The sequence below is a fragment of the Callorhinus ursinus genome, unplaced genomic scaffold (genome assembly GCF_003265705.2).
Source record: "Callorhinus ursinus isolate GAN/ISIS: 27379988/994484 unplaced genomic scaffold, GSC_fseal_2.0 scaffold39, whole genome shotgun sequence".
NCBI lineage: Eukaryota > Metazoa > Chordata > Mammalia > Carnivora > Otariidae > Callorhinus > Callorhinus ursinus.
The window spans coordinates 8,604,106-8,630,127 of NW_027397101.1; the positions used below are offsets into that span (position 1 = coordinate 8,604,106).

A 26,022-nucleotide genomic window follows, 5' to 3' on the forward strand; every position below is an offset into this window, starting at 1 on the left:
AAGATACTTTGACCAATTTCCAAATTGCGAACTTTCCACTCTGGGTTTAAGTTATAGATAGAGTGGCTGCTTAGGGGAGTTTGAGAATTAAATTATTTCCTCTGGGACTTTTAATTATGTTACCTGAGGCAGAGCTTCAGTAACTGCTGCATCAATAATTTTCCTAACCCAAAGCTTGAGGAAGTGAGATTAGTACACTGATTAGAGAATCGTCTAGAGACCAAAATGAAAACAAAACAACCCTGGAAGTTTTTAGTGTATAAGGGAAATACTAGATGTGGTTGTGTGGTCATTGGCATAGTCATTGGAGAAGGCCTTATCGGTATAGAGGAACACATTTAATGGCCTTCTTTAGTAGCATCATGAGGAGATTGAAATGGATTTAAAGGCATTGCAGTTTCCTCATGATTGCATATAATGGGCCCAATCTCTAATGTTTATGTTTCATTATGAGAAAGGCATGTAGGAAAAATACACAGTTTGTAAAGATCTTAAGCAGTTGTGAGTTACAATTGAATAATTGGTAGTTCTAATAAAACCAGAATCTTTTCCTATCACCATAACTCTAATATCAGTGACTCCCTCCTTTTCTCTCTATCATCATCATTATTGCTATAAAACTAGATTTTCCCAGCAATTTATTAAAGTTTGGATAAATATTTTTATCAATTATTCTGTGTTTAAAACTTCTCATCAACATAAGATGTTAATATTTAGTTGAAGGAACAGTAAAAGCACAACGATCTGTGGTTTAGAAGAATGTTAAGAGTTTTCCCCATAATTAGAGGTGGGATTTTTAGGAAATGATGTATCATGCTAAAATTGAAATGGATAGGGATGAGAGTGGGAGCACAGAAGATATATTTTGCCATTGGTATCTTGAAATAATGTCCAACCTTGAACATGACTTCTAAACTAATGTACAAACAAATAAACCAAAAAGTGAAAACCTACCTCCCCTCTCAAATAGAAGGTGTGTGTGGCAAAAATGGAAAGCACACTTCAAATCATATTCTTTGAATCAATGATTTTTTGCTAACAACCACTGAGGGGTGGGGCTTTAACTGACACTTCCATTTGGAATCAGGAAGTTTTTTTGCTATTAACTTTCATACTAATGTTCACACAGAACTACATTATGCCAGTAGTAATCTTGGATAATTAATAATTGATATATCACCTGAATGTTGATTGCTTTATTTTTCATTTCTCAGTGAATTAAAATACACAGTGTGATAATTTTGGCACGTGACAGTTTGTTTAGTAAATGTTATTTTTATTAGTTTATTAATATTTGATTTTTTTTTCTCTCTCTCCTGGTTCCAGGGTGTGGATGAATGGAACATAGCTCGCCTAAATACAGTCTTGGATGTGGTTGAGGAAGAGTGCGGTATTTCTATAGAGGGTGTAAATACCCCTTATCTCTATTTTGGCATGTGGAAAACCACATTCGCATGGCACACCGAGGATATGGACCTCTACAGCATTAATTATCTCCACTTTGGAGAGCCCAAGTCTTGGCAAGTTACATGTTTAATATTCATTTGCTTAGGAGTTCTGAAATTTGGGCAATATGAACCTACTGAAGAGGATTTTCTTCCCTTATCTGGTGAATTCAGATTTATATGAATTGAAAGTTTTTGAGTATAATAATTGATTGTCTTCTGTTCTGTGCATGGTTTTGCTGAAAACCATAAAGTTAGTGGTGACTGGTATATCTCATGTGGCTTGCAGACCATTTTGTGGGGCATGGATTGATAGGTATTGTAGTCTTGAAGAATTTTTTAGGCATTTTTACTTTTCGGAGCATTTGTTGGAAGGTATGCTGGAAATAGTTAAGAGTGAAAGTTGACTTCACTGATGTTGAGTATTAGGTAATAATAACGATCTTCTGGTCCAGCCTCTTCTGAATAAATGACAAGAGTAGGAGAGGAGGGATGCATCAGGAGGCCTGTTACTGCTCTCTGGGTGATGGGCATGGGGAAGAGAATGTTATTGTTAATATGTGTTCTTAACTTGCAATTTCCTGTGTTTGTGAGCTTCTTTCCTCATCTTTCTGAGCAATGACTTAACAATGTGCTGCTTTGTAAAATACATCATGTAGTACATTCTTATGTACTTGTTAGTACATACTAACATATGTGATTGTTAGTTTGTCAGTCACCCTGGGATTCTTTGTGGTTAGCCAGTTTCATGTTTTGAATTTGTTTTTGTGGATTTTAGTCTTAGGGAAATTAAAGTATCAATTCTATTTTCTATAATACATGTACGTGCAAGAAAACAGACAGAAGCATATGAAGCATGACCTTGACCAATCCAGGAAAGATGATGTTTCAGATGGATGTGAACATGATAGGATGCTCTTCAGGTGCTTGTGTCAGCCCTGTACCTTTCTTGCCTCCAAGTTAAAGATAATGGCCTCTTTCCAAGTTCCCCTGCTGATTAGGTGTTGAGATGCAGTAATTTGGGGATAATCTCCACCTCCATTTTGCCATTATTGCTTGCCCTTGAAGTTTTATCATGTGTTGAGATGTGAAATTGTAAATTTTCTCCGAAAAATTCAGATATAGCAAAAGTTCCTAATGATCAAAAGTGACATTTAGTTGGAAGGCAAGTTTTAGGTGGAAGAGCAAAGTTCTTAGGACATATAAGAAAAATCCAGGTAGTTCTGATTTTTTATGGAGTTTTGTGATCTAAAAAAGTTAGGGGGAAGCTGTTCAACTTATTTTAAAGGTGTTTTACTTGCATATTTCATTTGATAAATTCTTAGTATTCTGCTCTCTGAATGGAATAAATAAAAATTAAACATTTTTAAGAGGTGGTCTAGGACCCAGAAAGGCTTTTGTGACAGAATGGTATGATAGGACTATTCATTACATAGGTATTTACTGAAGGCCAGTTTTAAGCACATGCTTTGTGCATGGATGGCCCCATGGATCTCTGTTTGTCATACTTCTTCAGCACCACTGTAACATCTTTTGGAACGTCATCCTTTAGTACTTTTGGGTCTTAACTTTGAGAGACAGAATATTTTAAGCAATCTATAGGCACCTGGGCAGTTTCTCAGCTGCATAATTACCTCCATGCTCTTTCTGACATTCACTTTCATTGTGAACAAAATTAAATGAAATGGGTAAATTCAACATGTTGGTAAAATCTAGTGTATAATAGGCAACTATATACTATATTTTTCTTAAGAAATCTGAAAAGTTAGTAACAAAACTTTTCTGGAGGTGTTTTAGAAGTCAGCTAATGAGAATGCTCAGGACAATAATTTGAGATTATAGTATTAGAGGAGTTTATTTTATCCACCCCCCTCAAGTTCCCCCCTATTAGAGGAGTTTAGACGATTATCTCTGCTTTCTTATCAAGAAAGATGATCCTCCCCCCATACTTCCATAACAGAATTATGTTATCTCCTAAAGATCACTTAGGGGAGAGTATTCTGGTCAGGGAGAAGACTGATTCTAGAGTCTTGTGTCTTTGTGAAAGAGTACTGCTGTTCATGAGTGAGAATAATTATGCCGATTTTCAAAGAATTTTTCTGCTAGCATCTATATTTTCTGTAGTTACTCTATTAGTTATTATAGACATATAGACTTCATTATATGCATTAATGGTAGATTTATAATATCACTATTATCTTTAACCTTGACCATTATTTATAATGATAAAATAATAAAACCCAGTAGTGAGTTATGACCACTAATCTACATTCCACTTTCTAAGGTAACTACTATAGGAAAAGAATGATATAAATGACTCTAAGGATATTTCCCAGATTTATGAGAGATTATATTAGTTCAGCATAAATAATTTTGAGGTAAATTCTATTATCATTAAAATTCATTTTAGTACTCATCATAGTATATTTTAAGTGAGCTTTGAAAGGTGGAAGAAGCAATACAAATTTATGTAAATACCAGGAGGTAGGCAATGTCTGTTGGCAGAGCTTAGATTCAAGGGACCAGCAATCTGGGCTCTAGTCCTTATCGGCTACTAACGTTTGTGGCTTTGGACAAATAAATGTACTCCTTTGTTTGTTTAGAAAGATTTATTTATTTAGATAAGTGGTTGGGGGGAGGGGAGCAGAGGGGTAGGAAGAGGAAGAGGGAGATAATCTCCAGCTGATTCCACGCTGAGCAAGGAGCCCAACTCAGGGCTTGCTCTATCTAGAAAATGAGAAGATGAAGAGGTGACATAAGGTTCTCTATGTGCATGCACATTACGTGCACTGGTTTCCTTTTCTGCTCTTTTCTCCTTGTTGAGTTGTATGTGGGATAGTTGCCTTTACTTTTCTCCAGGGGTGCCCTCACCTGTGCTTGACATCTCTGACCCTAGCAATGTGTCTTTTTCTTCTAGCCTTATAGGCTGGTGTTGAACTTTGACTTCTTCTTCTTCAATTTTACCCTTAGGCATCAAGTTTTGGATATGATTATTGCAAAACTGCCTAGGATTTCCTCCTTAATTCCATGTCTGTGGTGCTCTCTGCTGTTCTCTGCCTGTGTATCCCTTATTTTTTGCCCAAAGGCTTTCTGGACCATCTGCTGCCCCTACCTTAGACACCTGTTTTTGCACCTTTCAGGTGCTTCTGACTACCTCCTCACCCTTTCCTGTGTCTTCCTTGCAGTTGGGGTCTGTGTCTCTTTGCCTTTGAATCATCAGCACTTAACACAGGGCCTGGCTAGAGGACCGAGGCTCTGTACATAATTCTTGTTTGAATCAGGAGAGTGTTGTTTTGGAACAATTTGTTTAAGGGCAGACAAGGAAATATATAGAACATTTTATCAAGATTTTTGTTTAAAGTGTAGCTATTAAGAACACTCATTTTCCTGGGATTTCTGAGTAGCTACAGATGCACAGCTCCGGGTAGAAGCCTTGAGACACACTTCCCTGGGCACTAAGGGTGGGAGGTTTTGCTGAGTAAGTGTTCATGAACACAGGGTTGTACTGAAGAGACTTTAGAGGAGGTGATGATTTATTTAAACGTTTCTGGCATAAAGGTTTAGGGGAGAAAGAATGCTTTAAATAAGCAGATAGAAAACTGCTTTAGCAGTCAGTGGTAAAGTATTTATTTTCTTGGAATGAACATTGACTTTGGAGCCAGAAGACCTGTTTTAAAATCTCAGTCTGTCACTTACCAGCTGTATGACTTAGGGCAAATAATTGTACTTCTTTCATCATGAGTTTCTTTAACTGCTGAATGGAGGTGTAATTTATTCTCTGTCTCCTTATAGGATTGCTAGGAGGGTCCAGGGATATACTTTGTATAAAAGTGCTTTGTAAACTGTAAAGTACTATACAAATATTTTCAATTACTATTATTTTAATAGCCTTATGGCTTTTTGGTCATAGTAATGACGAGGCTTGAACTTGGCATGATGTATCTGTATATAATAGAGTAGGGGTTTCAAGGATAAATAAAATATAATTCTCCCTTTCAAGTGTCATATGTGATAGTGGTTAATTGCTGGGGGATATAGAATTTAGATGGTGCCTCGAATCCTTCTTCCTGAGACTGTGTCCAGACACAGTGAATATGAGACTTCAGATTTATTCTCTAGAGAATGAGAAAGTTAAGATTTGAGAGGACGTGTCTTAAGCTATGAAAAGGTCTAAAATCAGGCAAGAAGGTTCTCCTGGATGTTTTTGGAAAAATAAGAATGGGCTGTAGTATTTTGGACTTGGTTAAATTTTATTCAACTGTGAGATTTTGTAAAAGTACCATGTAGCCTTAAGAAGTGTCAGATTATTCAGGATAGATAGTTTAAACTTAGTTTGATGCTTTTTCATTAGATCATTTGTTCAGTGTTGTGTGGTATTTAAGAGCATGAGTTTTTTGTACCTGAGTCTTGTGTTTTGAGTTCTGGCATTACTTTTTACTGAGCATGTGACCTGGGCAATTACTATATAACCTCCATGCCTCAGTTTCCTCTCCTACAACACTCAGATGGTTCTAGGGTACTTGTGTGGATGAAATAAAATACAGTGTACAAAGCATGTGCCACAGCTCCTGATACATCATAAGTGCTTGATCAATAATATTTTATATATTTCAGTTAACAAATATATATTGCATGTCTTATATTTAAGACCTCATAGATCTTGTATTAATAAGGCTTCTTGGTTCTAAATGACATAAACCTAGTTTAAGCAAAAGGACGTCTGCTAGTGTATATGGTTGGGATAAGCTAGAAGCATGGCTCAATCCAGAGATCAGATGCTCCTATTGGGTATTTGTCTCAGCCTTTCTCCGCATGTTTCCCTCTCTCCATTCACTCCCCTCCATCTCACCCCTTGCTGTTTTTCCTCTTCCTTTCTTCCTGGGTAGAGGAGAAGCTGTTTAATAATAAATAAGTATTCAATTATTGTTGACTTTTAGAATTCAAGTCTCTTTAAAAGAACAAACAAGTTGGAGTCAAATTGACCCATGCATGTTTAATATATATCATCATCAAAGTGTGAGCTCCTAGAGCGGGGGACCCTGTTAGTCTAGTTCACTAGCACATCTCCCATGCCTGGCACAGTATCTGGCATGATTGCAGCACACAGTAGGTACTCAATATTTGTTAAATAAATAGTCTTACTGAGGAATTTCTTATTGAGGTTAGAATATTGCTTTAGGAATTAGATAGCTTGATAATATTTAATGATATGTTGAATTAGCAACCCATGGTACCAACTCCTACTTGTCTATGTGGTAAGTTTAGACTCAATATATTCTAATTGCAGATATTAAGACTAATTAGATAATGCTGAAAGCTGTATCCTTTTGATGGTTTATATAGAAAAAATACTCTTGGAATTAAGTAGTTTGTTTCTGGTTTAAATACTATTCCTAGAGAAAATTACCCTCTAAATAGGAAAAATAGATTTGTATAAATACTTTAACCAAGTATTAGTGAAATTAACTGCATAAGTTATTCTGATTATTTTTAGGCATATGTATGTATAGTTTTTAAGATATTATTACAAAAGGTTTAAGAAATTGGAAAGATAGTTAAAAAGTATGGTATTCATTTTCTAGTCAGCTACTGGTTACATTTGTAGGAAGAAGAGAGTACAGTGATAAGCAGGAACAAAAATTTTTATTGATCGAGTGGATCATAGTTTACTTAGACCTGAGCCTGACTTGGGAATAAACACTACTGTATTGGCACACATCCCCATGCTTGCAGTCCACTGAGTCTCATAGATCCCTGCTCAGCAGAGTTCCCTAAAAGAAGCATCAGTGAGGTCTAATGTCCACGATTTTCAAAGCAAATCTCACTCTTTTCCCTGAAGTGATGTGATGTAATGCCTTTTTACTAACTGACTGGTAAGCGTGGGTTCTCATACAGGAACTCTAAACTTATATTTAGTACTCTTGATAACCCTGGAAAGCATAGCAGGAGCTTGTGAATTCCTCCAGGATGCCTCTTACTTGTTGCTGTTCTTTCACTAAAGCCACCACCATCACTTAATAAGAACCAGAGAACTCCCTTCAAATGAAAAGAAATTGCTGAATCAAATCCATAACTCTTAGGGAAAAATCAGAAGGTTAATGCAAATTTATTTACTTTGTAGTTCATGGAAAACAAACATAAGTGCTGTTAGTTTTGTAAATTACCATGGCAAATGTCATAATTACCAGTTACTTTGCCTAGCTTATCTTTTTCCCCAATTCCTTCCCTCCTTTTCAGACTTTTAATCTTACTGTTTAGATAGCACTTTATAGAAAATACATATTACTTAATATTTTTTTGCAAAAATTATTCTTTGATTTGAGCATATAGGAATATGGCTTTGTGTATGTGTGTGTGTGATTGCACATCTACAGGTAGGCTTGCAAATACATTTATGTCTTACTTCTAAGATCTCAAATGTATTCATTCTTTGTAAGCTTACTTTTCAAGGAATAGGGCCTGACTAGGGTGGTGAAGTATGTTTTGTTTGTTTTTGGTGACTCTATTCCGTTTAGTGAAGTCCTTTTTTTTTTTTTTAAGATTTATTTATTTGAGAGAGAGAGAGAGAAAGAGAGAGCAAGCACACGCACGCTGTGGGGAGGGGCAGAAGGAGAGAGAATCTCAAGCAGACTCCCCCTGAATGTGGGGCTCAATCCCAGGACCCTGAGATCATGACCTGAGCTGAAGTCAAGAGTCAGACGCTTAACTGACTGAGTCACCCAGGTGCCCCTTAGTGAAGTCCTTTTACATGTGCCAGGAACCATGCTAATTACTTCAAGAAAGCACAGAAGTTTCCATACTTTTTGTAAATGAAAATTTCTTTAGAAGGTCAGTATATAAAACTGATAATAAAGGAAGAGCTGACCTGGCTGAAACGTGTTTGGTGGGACGCTGTCCCTCAGTAACTCCTTTCCTGAAGCACTTTCATCAAGAAACAGTGGGCCCAAGATGGGGGGCGGGGCAGGAGCAGGCATGGAAAACAGTTTGAAAATCAGTCATTTGATCCTCTAGTCCTAGAAAAATGACTTTACTGCTTACTGTGTTATCATTTGAGTATTTTGGAGAGATCAGTATTAAAGAGTAAAGATTTCTTTTATGTTGCCTATAGTTGATATCAACTAAATAATTCATAGTATCTTTTTCCTTTCAGGGGAAAAGACCCATTAGTAGTGTGTAAGACACACTTAGAACTTAGAAAATATTAAGTGGATTAAGTAACACGAAATATATTCTTTCTTGAAAATCAGGTTTTGTGCAGTTTTGTTTTTACTAAGTTTTATAATGACTTCAGACAAAAAGTAACTTGATTTTTATGATTGCTCAGGACATTAATTTACATGTATATGGATACTGAACTGTATTTTGAATCCCAGATGAAAAAGAGCTGCATATATATATATATATATATATATATATATATATATATATATATATAAAGATACTAATTTATTTGACAGAGAGATAGAGAGAGAGCTCAAGTAGGCAGAGAGGCAGGCAGAGAGAGAGGGAGAAGCAGGCTCTCCGCTGAGCAGGGAGCCTGATGCAGGACTTGATCCCAGGACCCTGGGATCATGATCTGAGCCGAAGGCAGCCGCTTAACCAACTGAGCCACCCAGGTGCCCCAGAGCTGCTTATATTTTTAATGTTCACTTATTCACTGGAACTTTCTTGTTAGGATTTTTTTTTTTTTTTGCTACAGTTTTCTGACTTATGACTGCAGATGTGGCTGGTAGAGTTTCTCTTTTTCATTTAATTATTCTTTAGGAAATAAGCTATGAGATGGCATAAGGGTGGGGCTAAGCTCTGGCTGAATTCCTTTGCTCAAGGGCTTTTTGTCTAGTCTTGTAAGGCCTCAGCTCAAATACCTTGTTCTCTAGGCCATGCTTTTAGATGCCTAGCTTTAAGCGACACCTCCTTACAAACATATTCATTGTAGCTCAGGAAGCCCACTCTGAAACTCAGATTTATGTGCCAGGGTGTCTTGGACAACACCTGTGAGGGGGATGGAAGCCAGGACTGGGCAGTTGGGGGAAATTAAACTGCATTAGGGCCATGGGCAGATCCCACAGGCAGCTGCAGCTGTGAAGTGCCTCCAGAATTGCTCCAAGTTGAGGCAAGAGGATCAGGCTTTTATATTCATGTATGTATCATTCATTCTATAAGGGCCACCACTGCCATGATCTTCAGGGAGGGAACATGATTTTGGGTGGGTGTGAGGTGAGGTGAGAAGCCTTCCTTTGGAGAATGCAGTGAGGGCCTCATCAGGAAGGGGGAGCCTGGCACCTACCACAGCATCTCTTATAGTCCTACGTTCTGTTTCTCACATCCATCTGTTTTTAAGAACTGAAAATGAAGTAAGCAATCGTCTGTTTTCCACAGTTTAACTAATGAGACTTTATAATTTAAAATATGAATGCTTAAACTATAATAAATGCCCAATATTAAAACTTGTTAACATCATCAGTAATGTGAAAATGTAACATAATCACACATATAAAATCCACAGTTGTTCAGCCTTCTTTTTGACACAACTAGGAAAATGCCTTGTTAAAAAGTATATTGTAAATTAACTACTTCAGAAATAATGAGTTTTGTTTATTTTTGTATATTTGAGTTACTTTTTGATTCATGAAGTTTTTTGTAACAAGAACCAATGGGAAACTTTGGTAGTGATTTAATGGCCTTATTTTTTATATCTGCATTTTTTAAAAAATGCTATTTTCTTTTGCTTGGTGCACATTGTAATTTCAGTTTTTCCAGTTGTGAGTTTTAGAAGTGGATAAAGGCAGGAAGGGTAGCTGGGAGATATATTCTGTGTGGGTATTGGAGCTTTGTTCTGTTAGCAGCAGGCAGGAGACTTTTTCCTCCAAAAGTTGGATTACCCTCCAGTGATTGCAGTGATAATTGTATATGGCCTTGGGGAGAGGGGCGCTTATTAGCCCCTTTCACTTCCTTCCGGCTGGCATCTTTGTGGTGATTGGTGAGGAAACAGGAATGGAATATGGGGCTGGAAAGCACATCTTGGGCTTTTTGAGTTATATTGGTCTGGGGTTGGGTGCCACCTCTATTATCCTTCTTGCTCAAGTAAATTAATCCTTCTAAGCCTTGGTAGAATGGAGGTGGTAATAGTAGAACTTGGATTACAGGATCTTAGCTCAAGGTCTGGTATGTTGTAAGTGCTCAATTAATGGTGGCAATTATGAACTGTTATAGTATTCATTGGTCAGTTAATCTTTTCATTGAGCTTTCAACCCCTTAGTAACTACAGAGAACAAGTCAGGTAAAAGTGGAGAGGGTCAATTTAGACTTGTTGTCTGTCAGAAAACTGTCCTTGGGGATGTGAACTTGATTCTTTTTGGGAGATGACTGTAAGAGTAAACAGCAAGAAGAAATGTAAACACAAGAGGAGGAAAGGGCTATTTCACACACAGTCTCAGTTAAAGGAAGGGAGTAAAGAGCAGCCCCTTTTTTAGGACTGATCTGCTTGAGCATGGCATGGACCTGGAAGAGGTTCTGCCCTGTGTGCTCTGGGCTTGGTAAGACTGCCCTGGATGTTACAGGGTAGATTGAAGCTGGGCCAGCAGGAGGTGCCAGCAGACCTGTTAGTGAGACTGACAGAGGGACTCAGGCAGCTACTTATGTCAGACAGCCCAGTGACAGAGGTATGGGCGGAGGGGGTGGCGGAAGCTGAGAACATTATTTCTAAACACATTAGTGACAGCCCCAGGGTTCCTCCTTCCTCCCACCAAGTTAGGGAGACTTTCAGGGAGTGATACGAAGAGGAGAAGTGCTGATAAATGAGCTTCTAATGGATTTATGGACTGGGCATATCTTGAAAAGAGAAATACAGTGGACCACTTCATAAAGAAAACCTGAATCAGAGAAATGGATCTACTACATTTTGAAAAATACAGCTTTGCCAACTGATAGAAAGGTCAGCCTGGTATTATTCATTCAAGATAGTGTTTGTATTACACCCATCAGGATAACCTCACTTTAGGTCTCTTCTTTGAGTAAACCACCCAAAGATGTGCTTAGAGGGATTGTTATGTTTTCCTTGGTCTTCATATTAGATCTTTTTTATTTTTTTTTAATTCATAAAAGACTCTGGTTTTAAATAAAACATTACCCTGTAAATATCTAATTAGTGTATTCATAGTTCATTAGTGATTCATAGTTTCTTAATATTAGCAGAATTTTTGGCAGTATTCATTATATCTGAAACAAAAACACTGTCTTAAAGGTTAAATGAACAATTAATAATTTCAACAAACCAGTATGTACTTGAGAATATACAGTGGTAGGCATCTTATTTGGTGGATTTCAAAGAATACAAAGAAGGGCAAGACACATTCATATCCTCAAAGAATTAAGTATTAGCTGCATAACCAAACAATTGTGGTACATAGTAGAGTGCCTGGCTATGAACTGGGTACTCACTATACAAGGTATGTTAAAAAGGATAATTCATGTGAAAATTTCTGGGTTGTGGTAGGCATTCTCTCCCTCATAGAACTCAATGGCTGTCCAGTCAAAAGTGATTTATGCACACTGAACAGCAGGTAGCTTTGGAAAGTAGTAGATGATAAATACTACGTGAAAAATATAACAGAAGGGCACTGGGAGAAAGAAAAAAGGGTGAGATTGCTGAGGTTTATAATGGTCAGCGCAAGCTTCAAGGAGGAGGTGGAATTTGGGCTTGGAGGGCTGGGATTTGAAGTGGAATGGAGGGGGCTGTTTGAGGTGAGGAGTGAGGTCAAAGCCCATGTGAGTGACAGAATAATTCATAGTCTAACCTACTGAAAGCAGACTGTTGATATTTAAGGCTAGGGCTAGATTGTGTGTAGGGGGGGGGGGGGAGTCCTTGAAAGCTAGGCAGTAAGGAATCAAGTTTCTTATGATATGATAGTGTTTTGAACACTCTAGCTGCCCAGAGAGATGTAGGCAGGGTTCAGTTATGATAGTAGTCTAGTTGGGGGCAAAACAAGGTTGAAACAGACAACTCCCACATTTCTGGACAGTTGGTTGGATGAAGAACTGGAGGAAAAGCAGGTCTGCCAGGAAGATGTTGGAAGATTAAGCTGTGGACAAATCGTGTTTGAGGGCTGCCAAATGGATTTGTTGAATAGCTGGTTTGTCGTAGAGTTTCAGAGCTCAAGAGAGATGCTTGGAATGGAGATGCAATTTAGCACCACAAGGAAGATTTTGAAGCCTTGAGTGAAGGTGGATCCCTCAGGGAGAAATATGAAAGCACTCCACAGGAGGCCTGGAGAATGTCACTGTGAGGTTTGGCAAGAGCACAAGGTAGAAAATCGCTGGAAATGAGTTGGATCATGAAACCCAAGGGAAGTGAGTATTTCAAGGATCTGGTCAAAAATTTCAGAGAGGACCAAATAGGTAAGGACTAAAAAAATGGGGCAACCTTTGTCCAAGCAGTTATATCAAGAATGATAAAAATAGGATTCAGGTTGCAATGGATTCCAGGATGAATGCGAGTGAAAAAATGTGGGAGTATTTTTCTTTTTCCCATATCCTACCTCCCCTCCACACCTTTTATTTTGGAGGATCAGGAACATGATTCATCACTTGAGAGTGACAAAAGTCAGTAAACACTGATTATCTGCTTAGTTGGTGCTTTGTTCTAGGGGAAAGACACTGGCCCTTGCCACTAAAGAGCTTGAGAGGAGAGCAGGGAGGCAAAAAGGTAAAAAAAATTAAATTCTGAGTGCCATGGTGGAGGCCTGTATTCCATGTGAGTGAGACAGCAAAAGAGAGGGAGGGGGAAGCTCTCCCTGGGGGTGACTCAGGCTGAGCTTGGAAAAAAGAATGTGTGTTTTTGTTGACAAAATCGAGGGCATGTAAAGCCAAGAAATAGGGGATGGAAAATAGTGGAGGTGTGAAATAGCAAGGGCCCTGGAAAGAACTTCAAATGATTTGTTAAAGCCAAAGAGCAGGTTTGATTGGAACATCAGAAAAGTTGCCAAGATTGCAGTAGGTCCGTGTGCCCTTCAGAGCAGTTTGGCTTCTGTCCTTCAGCCATTGAAGGTCCAGGGCTTTGTCATGGTCAGCTGTATTTGTAGAGATGACTTTAGCACACCTTGGAGGGTAGTTTGGAAGAGAGTGGGGAGCACACCTGTAATGGTCATTTTATACCTTAGTGGCTTAAAGGTCGAGTTGCATCAAGGGGACACACTTAGTGCCTTATGGCCATGTATCCAATTTAAAGAATTTTTGTTATTTGTGTAATGTATGGAGAAAATCTTTCTGATGATTAGCTTATAGAGAAGTTTCTTAAGTATCCTTTTAGAAGATGACTTTACTGTAAGTGTTAGCTGTGTGATTTTGTCATAGAGTTGTTTTGTGGACTAACTGAAAGACTATGTCAAAGATATTCTTTATCCTTATATGTATGTTTATACTTACGTTTATATTTACATTTATATATATGTTTATATTTTCTTTGAATAGATGATTGAACCTCAGATTAATGAGCTTTAACTTTGACGCCAATTTTCAGAAAAGTGAATCTGGATGTATATCTCCATCTGTGTCCAACCATTTGTGGGCAAGCATATATCCATCACATGTGTGCAAGCATGTGTGTGTGTGTACATGCACATGTGTGTGTGGATGTGTGTTAAGGGGGACATGACCCTCTTGTTGGGGCATATATAAGTTTTTTTCTCCTTTTCTGGGTATATTTGGTGATGTAAACTAGGATTAAAAACTGGTAAGAAGTGGCCAGTGTATAAATAAATTGGATGATTGTCATTTAGTTATGCTAAAATTTTATCTTCCCAATTCAGTTGGAATAATTTCATTAACAGTGCCTTAAGGAACAGGATATATGGTTGAATTTTCTTTTAGAAAATTGCCTAGTTATATGGGATCCAATTAAGTTTTGCATATGTTATCAGTGGCATTAAATGCAACCAAGTGTGGTGTTAAGTGAAATGAGAAAAATTATTTTAGTAAAAAGTAACTTGTACTTAATATATATTGAGCTAGTAAACAGAGCAAATGTAGGTTTTAACAATAATATCATTTTTACTTAAAACATGAAATGATCACTTTATTTTTAATATCCTTAAATTTCCTCATTAAACTGCCTATAATATTTATTATTTATGTAATAAATGGGGTTTTTTTTTTTTTTTTTTAGAGAAAGAGTGAGTAAGCAGGAGGGGTGGGGCAGAGGGAGAGGGAGAGAAAGAATCTTAAGTGGGCTCCATGCAAAGCTACCCAGGTGCCCCGTGAAATTAGTGTTTTAAAATTTGTTAGTAAGTTCACAGTATATAAGTTCAAGTTTTTCACTTTGGAAAATACCAGGAACTAGAAATGAGTATTTCTGTTCAAGGGTGAAATTTTTTTTCTATAATCAATATTTTAAAAGTCATAAAATCATAAAATCAATAACCTGCTTTTTTATCCCTGGTTATTTTTTATTTAAAATCTATTTGAGGGGCACTTGGGTGGCTCAGTCAGTTAAGCTTCTGACTCTTGATTTCAGCTTAGGTCATGATCTCAGGGTCCTGGGATCTAGCCCTGTGCCAGGCTCTGTGCTCAGTGGGGAGTCTGCTTGAGGATTTTCTCCCTCTCCCTCTGCCCCTCCCTCTGCTTATGCTCTTTCTCTCTCTCTAAAATAAATAAATAAATCTTAAAAAAAATAAAATCTATTTGAAAAGTATAATGTTCTTAGAAAGGTTTGGTGGAAATATGAATATTGCTATAATAATTTTGTGTTCTATCCTGCTGGTCAATAAAAACATTTTAAAAGGTGAAAAAAAAACACAACTACCTAGGTTTTCTTAAAAACAAAGGCTAAACTAACTAACAAAAAAACATAAGACATACAACCAACAATAGCCCTGGATTTCTGGGGTGCTGTGAGTGTTGGAAAAGAGATTCTAGTCTCCCTACTGTGGCTAGCTGCCTCCCATGTCCAAGTAGTTTACTGGCCTTGAGCCTTTGTTCCCTAATCTGTAAAATGTGGTTGGATGGAGAGCTTGGGCACTGAAATAGATCGTTTACAGTTTATTTTTCTTCTGTCTAGTGTCCAAGGGATATGATTCTGCGATTGGTTTTCTAATCTCTGTTCATTTCATTTAAGTGGAATTTGGCATTTTTTTTTAAATATGACATTATCTTAGGATACTAGCTGAGCAGTTATAAACCAAAAATTTTTATTTATGTTTAAAATTTTAGGTATGCAATACCCCCGGAACATGGAAAACGACTTGAAAGACTAGCTCAAGGTAAACTTGCTTTCTGTGTTTCTCATCTGGATAGATTCTTTGTTTTTGAGGTATTTTTACAGTATGGAATATCACTGTTACTTTTACTCTTTTCAAGTTAATGACTTTTGAATGTTTTTCTAATTGAACAATTAAATTTTTTTCACATTACCGTGTGAATTATTTTTCCCTGTTTTATAATCTTCATGATTATTTTAGTTGGCTGCTTAGTATTTCATCAAGTGATTGCACTTAACCTGTTTTGATTATTTCCAATTTTTTCTCTTTTATATAACTTACATATATATACATAACCTTTATTTAACATTGTGCTAATAATATTTTTCTTTCTCTTAAGTTACACTCTTGAGATAAATTCCAAAGAATACTGAGGCTGCATCTCAGGGTGCAGGTATTTTATGAATACTTTTCATGTTGTCATATCATTTCACCAAAGGGTTGTATTAAATCTTCTTTTGACTCCTGGTTTGGCCCCCTGGGCTTGGGATTGCTATTATGGAAGTATTGAGGTGACTGTCCCCAGATAACCAGATAAGCATGAGAGTGTATGCCTTTTTAGACTGCAAATTTAAACATCCTTTACTGGAACTTGAATTTTTATTTTTTGTGGCTTTGTCTATCTTCATAAGGGCCCGAATGAAGAACTCTATTAATGGTTTCATTCTGTACCCACTTGTATCTGCAGAAAATGCCTTCCTCTTTTCCTTTTTTTTCCCTAAAGATTTTATTTATTTATTTGACAGAGAGAGAGAATGAGCACAAGCAGGGGGAGTGGCAGAGGGAGAGGGAGAAGCAGGCTCCCCACTGAGCAGGAAGCCCGACACGGGGCTTAATTCCAGGACCCTGGGATCATGACCTGAGCTGAAGGCAGAGGCTTAACCGACTGAACCTCCCAGGAGCCCCTCTTTTCTGTCTTTAAGACACAGAAGAAAACCTTGCCATATCTGTTTATACAAGGGAGGAGAATCTGATTTACCCCCTGCCAACTTCATCTGTTTTGCTAGCCACCTTACCAAGGAAGAAGTAGCCTGGTCTGACTTATTTCTAGGGGAAGGTGGAGTCAAATTTGAGTGTCAACTAGTGTAAGACATTCTGCTTTTATCCAGGATCAGTCCTCAGTGACCATTGTCCTTTTAGTCAGGTGCTGATCTGTTTTATTGGTGTGTTAGGTTTGCCTTTTAGTAGGAAAAGATTTTCCTGTCTTTCAGATGCTTTCATTTAATAATGAAATGGGGACACTGAAAAACCCCTTTCATTGACTTGACAGTTCTGAACAGAAATTGTTAATGATATCTAAAAGTTACTTTCCCCTAAATTATAGAAGAGTATTAGAAGGAACAGTTACAGTATCACATTTGTCAGGAGCATTATTATAATTTTGGCAGGCTAATAACTATAAAGCCTTAGTGTTTTTATAATGTAATATATTGTAGTAATACTAGCAATGTAATTGTAATCCTGAACTTTGTTAGGGACTATTTTCATGAATATTAAGGTGGATGAACCCTGGTTCTGAAGAACAGATTAGAGCACAGCTGAGAAAATGATTACCATAATCCTTAAATACACAGGCAGTGAACTTTGTGCTAAATCTGTATGCTGAACTATACTCTTCTCTATAATAAATATTCCACCATTTTCTCTTTGCCTTACCATCACAGACCTGGAGCCAATGTAAACTTTACAGTATAGAGTCACATACTAAAGTTTCTGCTATAAATTGTCTGCAAAAGCTTTGACATAAATTGTCAGAAAATGACATTCTAGGAAAATGGGTGCCATTTGTTTAATCAATAAGAGGATAATAAACTTGAAGGTTGTACAAGAACTTTGAATCAGTTGCATGTTTATTCAAAACTGTTTTGCAGGATTATTTTGGGAAATGACACAGGGAAAAGACCCTGTGAGACAGTAGAGGATTCCCATCCTGACTGAGCAGATGCCAACCAAATTAATTAAATTCTGTTAAATAATTAAAATGATAAAATAATGCAGTAAATGTGATGGAACATTTTTGGATGTCTAGGTCAAGGCAGCAGTTGATACAGAAAATGAAAAGCAGCCTAGGATAGTTTCCATTATCTTGTCTGCACATCACAATTATCACACTTGCCTTTTATGCACGAATGCTTTCATCTTTGGTTTCTATTGAAATCTTGATTGACTGTGGCACCTACAAATATTTTATCTCAAAGACATTAAGTCTGCATCTAATAAAGCCAGGAGTTTGATTTTGCCCTTCAGCTGCTTTTTCATTTATATAGGTTTTTTTTCAATATTGTGTAGACCTAAGTGTAATAAAAAAAAACTCAAGTGAATTGTTGCAATTTTTATACTTGTTACGTTTGCCTATAATGCCATTGCATTCTTTCTGATTTTTGGTTTGATACAATTGAATGGAGAATAGGAGGTATAATATTAAATCATGAATGACAGTTTTGAACATTTTCACTTTTTAGAATGTCTAAATCTCATCTAATTTAGAAGTAAGACAATATCTTTGCTGTTCTATTGAGTTAAGCAAAGTATGGATTAAAGTAAATTGGGAATGACTAAAATTTTTTGCAAAGGACTGTATTCCATTAGTCTTTTATTGTGGATAAAATGCCAGCCAATATTAAAATAATTGAAGATGATTTACTGTGGTCAAAATTTTGGTTACTGGGAAAGAATATATGAGTTAGGGCTTTGTGCAGCTGAGTTTGGAAGTGTGAATGATCAGTAGGAATCTTGTTTCAGATGGCAGTAAGGGAAGTAAATTCTTATACTTAGCAGGTATTTTAGTTGTGACTTGTTTTAAAACAACATTCAGGAAGAAGGAACAGAAGAGTCATTATTATGAAGGATTAATTTAGTTTTTTTAAAAATAGTTTTGGGGTGTGTCTCTTTTAATGACTAGTAGTCTTGAGTTTAAGCCTGTGGAACGAGAGCCTTAGCCTTATTTGCAGGGATCCCTGTTCCAGGAGGTGGACAAGTAAGTATCTGTGGGTGGGATGTGGTGTGTCAGGGTGTGTTATTTTCATCTTTCTATCAGCTGAGTTGTATTAAGAATGGTTCAACAGTCCCTAAGCTTACTTTTCCCATAATTTGATGTCAGATATTGCTGTGTTTAAATATATCTGAAATGCCGGTTATGTTCTAGGATTTTAGACATTGGTCAATAATACATAGCATATACCAAGCTAGTGTAATTCTAATGTAGGGTGAAAGACAATTCTGAGAAGTGACAGCAGAGAATGGGAAGGAAGAATTCAGGAAGGGAATATTGGCTGGCAGGGAGGAATTACTATGGAGGGAAATTAAGAGTACTTTGATTTTTTGGGTGGAAGCTGAGCCAGGAAAATTCTGGATACCTTGACTATGACCTGTTTGAGGCCAAAGTATTTGGCCTGGGGAGTCCTTGATCTATGCCTGTGTGGTCCATGTGTCATATCAAGGGGAGAAAGTGGGATCTGAAACAAAGTGGTCTTAGGAATGCAATGAAAAACCATATGTAATGACCCATATACTTGTTAAATTAGGTGGAAATTTTAACTCTAAATGTTGTGCCAGCCATATTGAAATGGAAAAAAACTTGACCATTACATGGTGTACTGTGTTCAGGAGATAAAATAAGGCAGTTGTTTAGGAGAACCACCATCCTTCTCAAGACCACTAACATAACATAAACAATAAATAAGTAAATAAACAAATAAATAAATCTGTAACATGTTTAAAAAAAACCACAGTCAGTGTGAATTTCTTTCCTTTTTCTTTTAAAGATTTTATTTATTTGACAGAGAGAGCGAGGGAGCACAAGCAGGGGGAACAGCAGAGGGTGAGGGAGAAGCAGGCTTCCGCCAAGCAGGGAGCCTGATGTGGGGCTCTATCCCAGGACCCTGAGTTCATGACCTGAGCCCAAGGCAGATGCTTAACCATCTGAGCCACCCAGGCGCCCCTCAGTGTGAATTTCTGGTGCTCCTCTGGAGTGCTCCACGGAGCTCTATCTCTCCTAGTACTGATGTTGATGGATCATGGGACACTTAGAGCAGAGTGAAGCCTTTTTTGATAGATTATGGGAACTTAGAGCTGAGTGAAGCTTGTGATAATTTTCTACCCCTTCCTGAGAAACTAATTGCACCATGAATGGTAAGATGTACAGAGGGTCAACTATAACTTAAACCTCTAAAGTTGATGTCTTAAGTAGGGATGTGGATAAAAATAACCAGGTTTCTCCCCACATACTGTAGCTCATTGGTTCTTTTCATTAATAAGTTTCTTAAGAAATTTCATGTGTAAATTCAATATATCTATCTAAAAGCATTTCCCACAGAAGCAATCCTTCCACATCCTTTTTCTGTGTTCTTTTCTTACCATTTGTTTGAATGGTTGCTATATATTTTTAAGCCTATCAGTTATATGAATATCGCAGAAAACATTGTAAAAGCTGTATCAAAACATTCTTGGGTAAATTTCAATTATATTTAAATGAAATTGTCTTAAAATCTATTGCTAATGTGAACATATATTCTACATGTCTGATTTATTCATCTTTCCTCCTTTCTTCCCTTCTTCCCTAAGTGACTAATAACTAATTTAACCTTCTCCAAAGTAGTTTGCACAGATCCATTGAAAAAGTTACTAAACTTTGGTGTGTAACCCTTTCCAAGGCTGAGACTTTGGTGATTTAATAGCAACAGCATGTGTTTGTGTTTGTCATGTGAGGTTAGGATTTAAACGGAATTCCTTAGTGGGGCACCTGAGTGGCTCAGTCAGTTAAGTGTCCAACTCTTGATCTCAGCTTAGGTCTTGATCTCAGGGTTGTGAGTTCAAGCCCTGGGTGGGGCTCCACACTGGGCATGGAGCCTACTTAAAAACAAATAAAAGGAATTCCTTAGTAACAGCTAATACATTAGAAAATGTAAACCAATCGACAGTTTGGAGAAATTTTTATCTGAAGGAAAGAACACATATTTTTATAGTATATCTCTATTTCTAAAACAATTTAAAAACATTTAATGATTATTTTGGGAGGCCAGATTAATTGAAGTATAATATACTTACAGTAAAAGCCACCCCCTTTAAATATACAGTTCAGTGAGTTTTGACATATTTACAGTGGTAGAACTACCATCACCATCAAAATATAGAACATTTCCTGGGTGGCTCAGTTGGTTAGGTGACTGCCTTCAGCTCAGGTCATGATCCTGGAGACCCGGAATCGAGTCCCGCATCGGGCTCCCTGCTCGGCAGGGAGTCTGCTTCTCCCTCTGACCCTCCCCCCTCTCATGTACTCTCTCTCTCTCTCATTCTCACTCTCTCAAAATAAATAATAAATAAATCTTTAAAAAATATATAGAACATTTCCAATTCCTTGAAATAGTTTTCTTGTGCCGTTTCTCAGTTACTCCCTCCCCACAGCTGTTGGCAACCACTAGATCTGATTTCTGTCCCTAGAGTGTCATAAAAATAGATTTTTACAGTATGTAGACTTTTGTGTCTCCTTTCACTTAGAATAATGCTTCTCACTTTTCTGTTGGATACAGGACACGCACCTATATTCAATGGATGCACCTGGTTCTTGAGAGTGCTTATGGGTTTCTGCACTTCCCATGCTGCACAACTCCTAGCAGTACTTTGTAGTCTTAGCAAGGGTAAGGGATACTTTCAGGGCTTTGGGGCTCCTTTGAGATCTCTGGAGTACATGCTTTTTATTATGCTAGCTTTTCACCCTCTTTCATGTTTGGATTGGAGTAATGGTTCCAAAGACCATCATTCTTGCTTACCACTGTATAATATCTTAAAAAACAAGCAAAAATATTGTCTTTAGTTTGTTAAGGAATTGGCAGCTAGCAGTGTCCTTCCTTTGTAGATAGTATAAATGAGATATAGACTCTAAAAATCAAGTTATATTTCTAGATGAAATTATATAATGTGTGGGCCCTGCTGCAAAATAATACAGAATGGAGAAAATGAGTGGGAATATAGAAGAAACAAGATTGACCATGAGCTGATGATTGTTGGAGGTGGGTGATGTGTATATACATGGAGGTTCATTATACTCTTCTACTTTATGTTTGACATTTTCTGTAATAAAAAATTACATAGTTCTCATCACGACCAAAAAAAATAAATAAAAATCAAGTTATGTAAGCAGTTTATTATAAGTTTTTGTTATTGTTCTTCCTTTCTCTTGGATTCTTCTGGAAATACATAATTAAATTATTTTGCTTCTTGGATCCTATGCAGGATTGCAGTTTGTTCTAATTTGGAATATTTATTTAAAACAGATTATGTATTCTTACTATTTAAGTTTAGTAGAAACATAGATTGTTTTTCCAAACTATTCTTTCAGTGTCCTACCTCCAAATCAGATACCATTTCATTGGGAGTTCATTGATTTACCTGTCACAGAAATCCTAATGTGTTACTTGTGGGGAGGAGGTGGTATGGATGGAATAAGCTGTCTTTTTTAAAGATTTCATTTATTTGTTAGAGAGAGAGAGAGAGAGCACACAAGCAGGGGGAACAGCAGGCAGAGGGAGAAGCAGACTCCCTGCTGAGCAAGGAGCCAGATGCAGGATTCGATCCCAGGACCCTGGGATCATGACCTGAGCCAAAGGCGGATGCTTAACCGACTGAGCCACCCAGGCGTCCCTGGAGGGAATAAGTTGTAAAGTGGTGTCCTTACCAGTATCCATTGCTTGGAGTGTAAAAGAAGTGATTACCTATCTTCTCAGTCTGGTCTTTCTAGTTTTACAGGGTTTTTACATTGGAGCCCAATTGTGAGTGGTCATTTGGAATCCAGGCTTGAGTTTTGGTATTTAATTTTAAAACAAAAGACAGAACCAGATAGAAGAATCAACAGGTGACTATGAGGTTAAAAATAAACCTATATAGTTTAACTGAAGTTGTTCTACGAGTTCTACCTTGACTGTTGGAACTCCTTTTTGAGGGGGATGTTTGTTACTTGTGACTAAAACCGTTAGGTTTAGGTAAGAAGGCCTAAGGGGATGAGGCAGTTTTTAAGGCTTAGTAACCATTGACCTTTGGTGACAGCACCCCAGTTATTTCTTTAGGTCTCTTGGGATTGTGATTCCCCCTTCTCAGCTAGCAGGCTGCAGAGATAGTGGAAAAGGAAGATTCATTGAATTAACATGAGGACTGGAGTCAGTTTGGTGCAAATGAGTAATAGGGATAAAAAGAATAGTTACTTTTACTGAAATTTACTTTGTGTCAAGTATTTTTTTTTAATTGAGGTAAAAGTTACATAACATAACTATTAACCATTTTGAAGTGTACAATTCAGTGGCATTTAGTATGGTCTTATTGTGTAATCATCACCTCTATCAAGTTCCAAGAGAATTTCATCACCCTAAATGGAAACCTTGTATCTATTAATCAGTCCCTCTGTTTTCTTTCCCACTTCTCCCTTATCCCTGACAACCACTAGTGTGCTTTCTCTCTAGGTATTTACCTATCCAGGATATTTCAGTATACATAAAATTAAGCCTTTGATTTTGTGACCTTTTGTGTCTGACTTCTTTTACTTATCATCTTTTCCATTTTATAGTATGTATCAGTATTTCATTCTTTTTTATGGTTGAGTAATATTTCATTGTGTGGATTTATCACATTTTATCAGTTGATGGACATTTAGGTTGCTTCCACCTTTTGACTATGGCTAAGTTTTTTGAGCATTATCTTGTTGGATTCCCATAATGATCCAGTGAGGACAGCCACTATGGAAACGAATATGGAGTTTTTTCAGAAAATTAAATATATAACTACTGTATGATCTGACAATTCCTCTTCTGGATATATATCAAAGGGAGATTAAATCATTGTTTAGAAGAGATATCTGCACTCTCACATTCATGCCTATTCACAGTAGGCAAGACATAGAAACAACTAAAGTGTCCATTGACATTTGAATGGATAAAGCAAATGTGTTATATATGAAGACAGAATATTATTCAGCCATAAGAAGGAAATTCTGCCATTTGTAACAACATGGATGAATCTTGAGTACATTATACTAAGTGAAATAAGTCAGACAAAGACAAATACTGTATGATCTCACATGTGGAATCTAAAAAAACTGAACATACAGATACAGAGAACAAATTAGTGGTTGCCAGAGGTGGTGGGCAAAGGTGGAAAGGAAATGGGTAATGGCGGTCAAAAGGTACAAACTTATAAGAAGGTTAAGTTCTGGGGATGTACCATACAGTATGGTGGCTATAGTTAATACTGCATCGTATATGTGAAGGTTGCCAAGAGAGTAGATTTTAAAAGTTCTTATCATAGACACAAAAAATTGTAACTGTTTGAGGTGATGGATGTTAACTTATGGTAATTATTTCATAATATGTACATGAATCAAATTCATACTCTGTACCTTAAACTTATACAATGTTACATGCCAATTATGTCTCAATAAAGCTGGAAAGAGACTCCAGTGAGGAAGATAATAACTGTACACATGAGGAAACTGAGGAGCTGAGAGATCATATGACTAGTCAGAGCTACATGAGTGTTGGATTTGTCTTTGGAATCCATGTCTCAGCAAGGCTCAGCAAGTTCTTAACAACTATTCTCTATTGTTTTGCTGGCCACGTGAACAAGGTGAGAGTGGCTTTAAATATTTCAGACAATTAGGTCTTTGGTCTAAAACAGCTCTGCTATTTAATACCAGTGAAAAGGTGTGTGTTTGTCAAGAGTGGTAAAGGAGAGAAGAAAGTTGGTGCTCAAGTAAGTGTGTGTGTTAAGCACCAGTAAGAGGGGATTAAGGTTTATACAGAATCCCATAGCATAGTTTGCACCTTGTAGTCTGCTCCTACCAAAGTATCCCTATAGAAGAAGAGACTGGGGGCTCCTGGGTGGCTCAGTTGGTTAAGTGTCTGCCTTTGGTTCAGGTCATGATGTCAGGGTCCTGGGATCAAGCTCTTCGTGGGGCTCCCTGCCTGTGGGGAGTCTGCTTCTCCCTCTCTCTTTGCACTCCCCTCCCCCTCTTGTGCTTGCATGCTCTCTCTCTCAAATAAATAAAATCTTTTAAAAAAGAGAGATACTGAAACCCCATAACCCCACAGCACTCATGCAGATTTTGTATCTTGTTCCCTTAATATGTTTGTTTTTATGTGAGAATAAACCAAGTGACTAACATGACAAAAGTAGATGCTGCAGAATGATGAGTCAGGTTTATTCTGTGTGTTCTGCATATGGTATATTAGCTGGTGACCATGGGGTGTGAGGTGTGGTAGTGGGATGCTAGCTGCTATTTCCACTACTAGATGACTGAAGAGTCAGTGTAGAACTTTTTCTTTATTGGAACTTCTTGATTTCCAAGATTGTGAAAGAGTGGACTATTGCACTGTGTGACTGGTAAACTGGAAAATTTTATGGAATGTTATAGTACTTTTATGGAATGTTATAGTGTTTCTTCTAAGTAAACTATTCAAAACTTTAAAAAGAGAACATCAAGAAAGCAAATATTAGAGTAGAAAAAATGATTCTGAAAAGCATATTTTAAAGAACTTACTTGCAAAAATTTTAACATTTTTTCTTTTCTTGGTGACTCTTAAAAAACTCTAATTGTCTTAAGTTGAATTTTTACTTAAATATTATCTTTTCTATCAGAGTTACTTTTGTTGTTTTTTTATGCAAGTGACTCCAAAGTTGTTTTTTTTACTTATTATAAAAGACACTAACATTTCTTCAGCCAGCATAGTTCTGAGTTTTTAAAAACATTATCATTTTGTATCTAATAGTATTCTGGTTATATTAAGTTGCTTATATGTTGAATAAAATACTTTTCATAGACTTGGAGTGAGGGTGAATATGAACCATGTATTCTTGTGGATATTTTTAGGTAAAATTCATTTTGAGACACATGCTTTGAACATAATTTGTGCTGTTTATGAGGTGTTTTCCAGCAAGCAAAATATAATTCTGATAACCTGTTGTAAATATAAATTCTAAACCAAAGTTTTTAATACACTGCAAATTACCTTCTTTCGGTGGTTTTCCAATTTAAATGAACTCACAACCAGTCACCGTATTGTTCAGGTCCTGATTACAAATCCATATCAAAAGAAAATTGAATAGACTCCTCTCTCTTCATTGATTTTAATTTAAAACTCAATTCATTTAGGATGCACAAAGTTACAGATTTGAAAAGTTTGATAAATCCACTTGAATTGTAATATTAAAATATTTCCATGGGTCGTGTGTTTGGGGACCACCCTGCTGTGCTTTACTGTCTGTGGTGTAAGACTCGGCATATCTTTAAATACGGCCATTGTATTAGTGTGGTATTTTCTTTCCATTCACTAAAATCTGCA

The 26,022-nt window shown here is 37.0% G+C and overlaps 1 protein-coding gene across 11 annotated transcripts in view; it reads left to right on the plus strand.

Moving 5' to 3' along the window:
* The window catches only part of KDM4C (lysine demethylase 4C), a 586,257-nt gene that overhangs the window by 164,123 nt on the left and 396,112 nt on the right, over positions 1–26,022 (plus strand). For 8 of the 11 annotated variants that reach the window (XM_073880748.1, XM_025887837.2, XM_025887836.2 and 5 more), the window contains 2 exons: positions 1,327–1,520; positions 15,651–15,700. In XM_073880748.1, the coding sequence (XP_073736849.1) occupies positions 1,327–1,520; positions 15,651–15,700 (244 nt within the window). Of the gene's footprint in view, positions 1–1,326; positions 1,521–15,650; positions 15,701–24,124; positions 24,180–26,022 lie in introns of those variants that run through there. The other 3 variants (XR_012374773.1, XM_073880750.1, XM_073880755.1) reach the window with 2 other exon arrangements.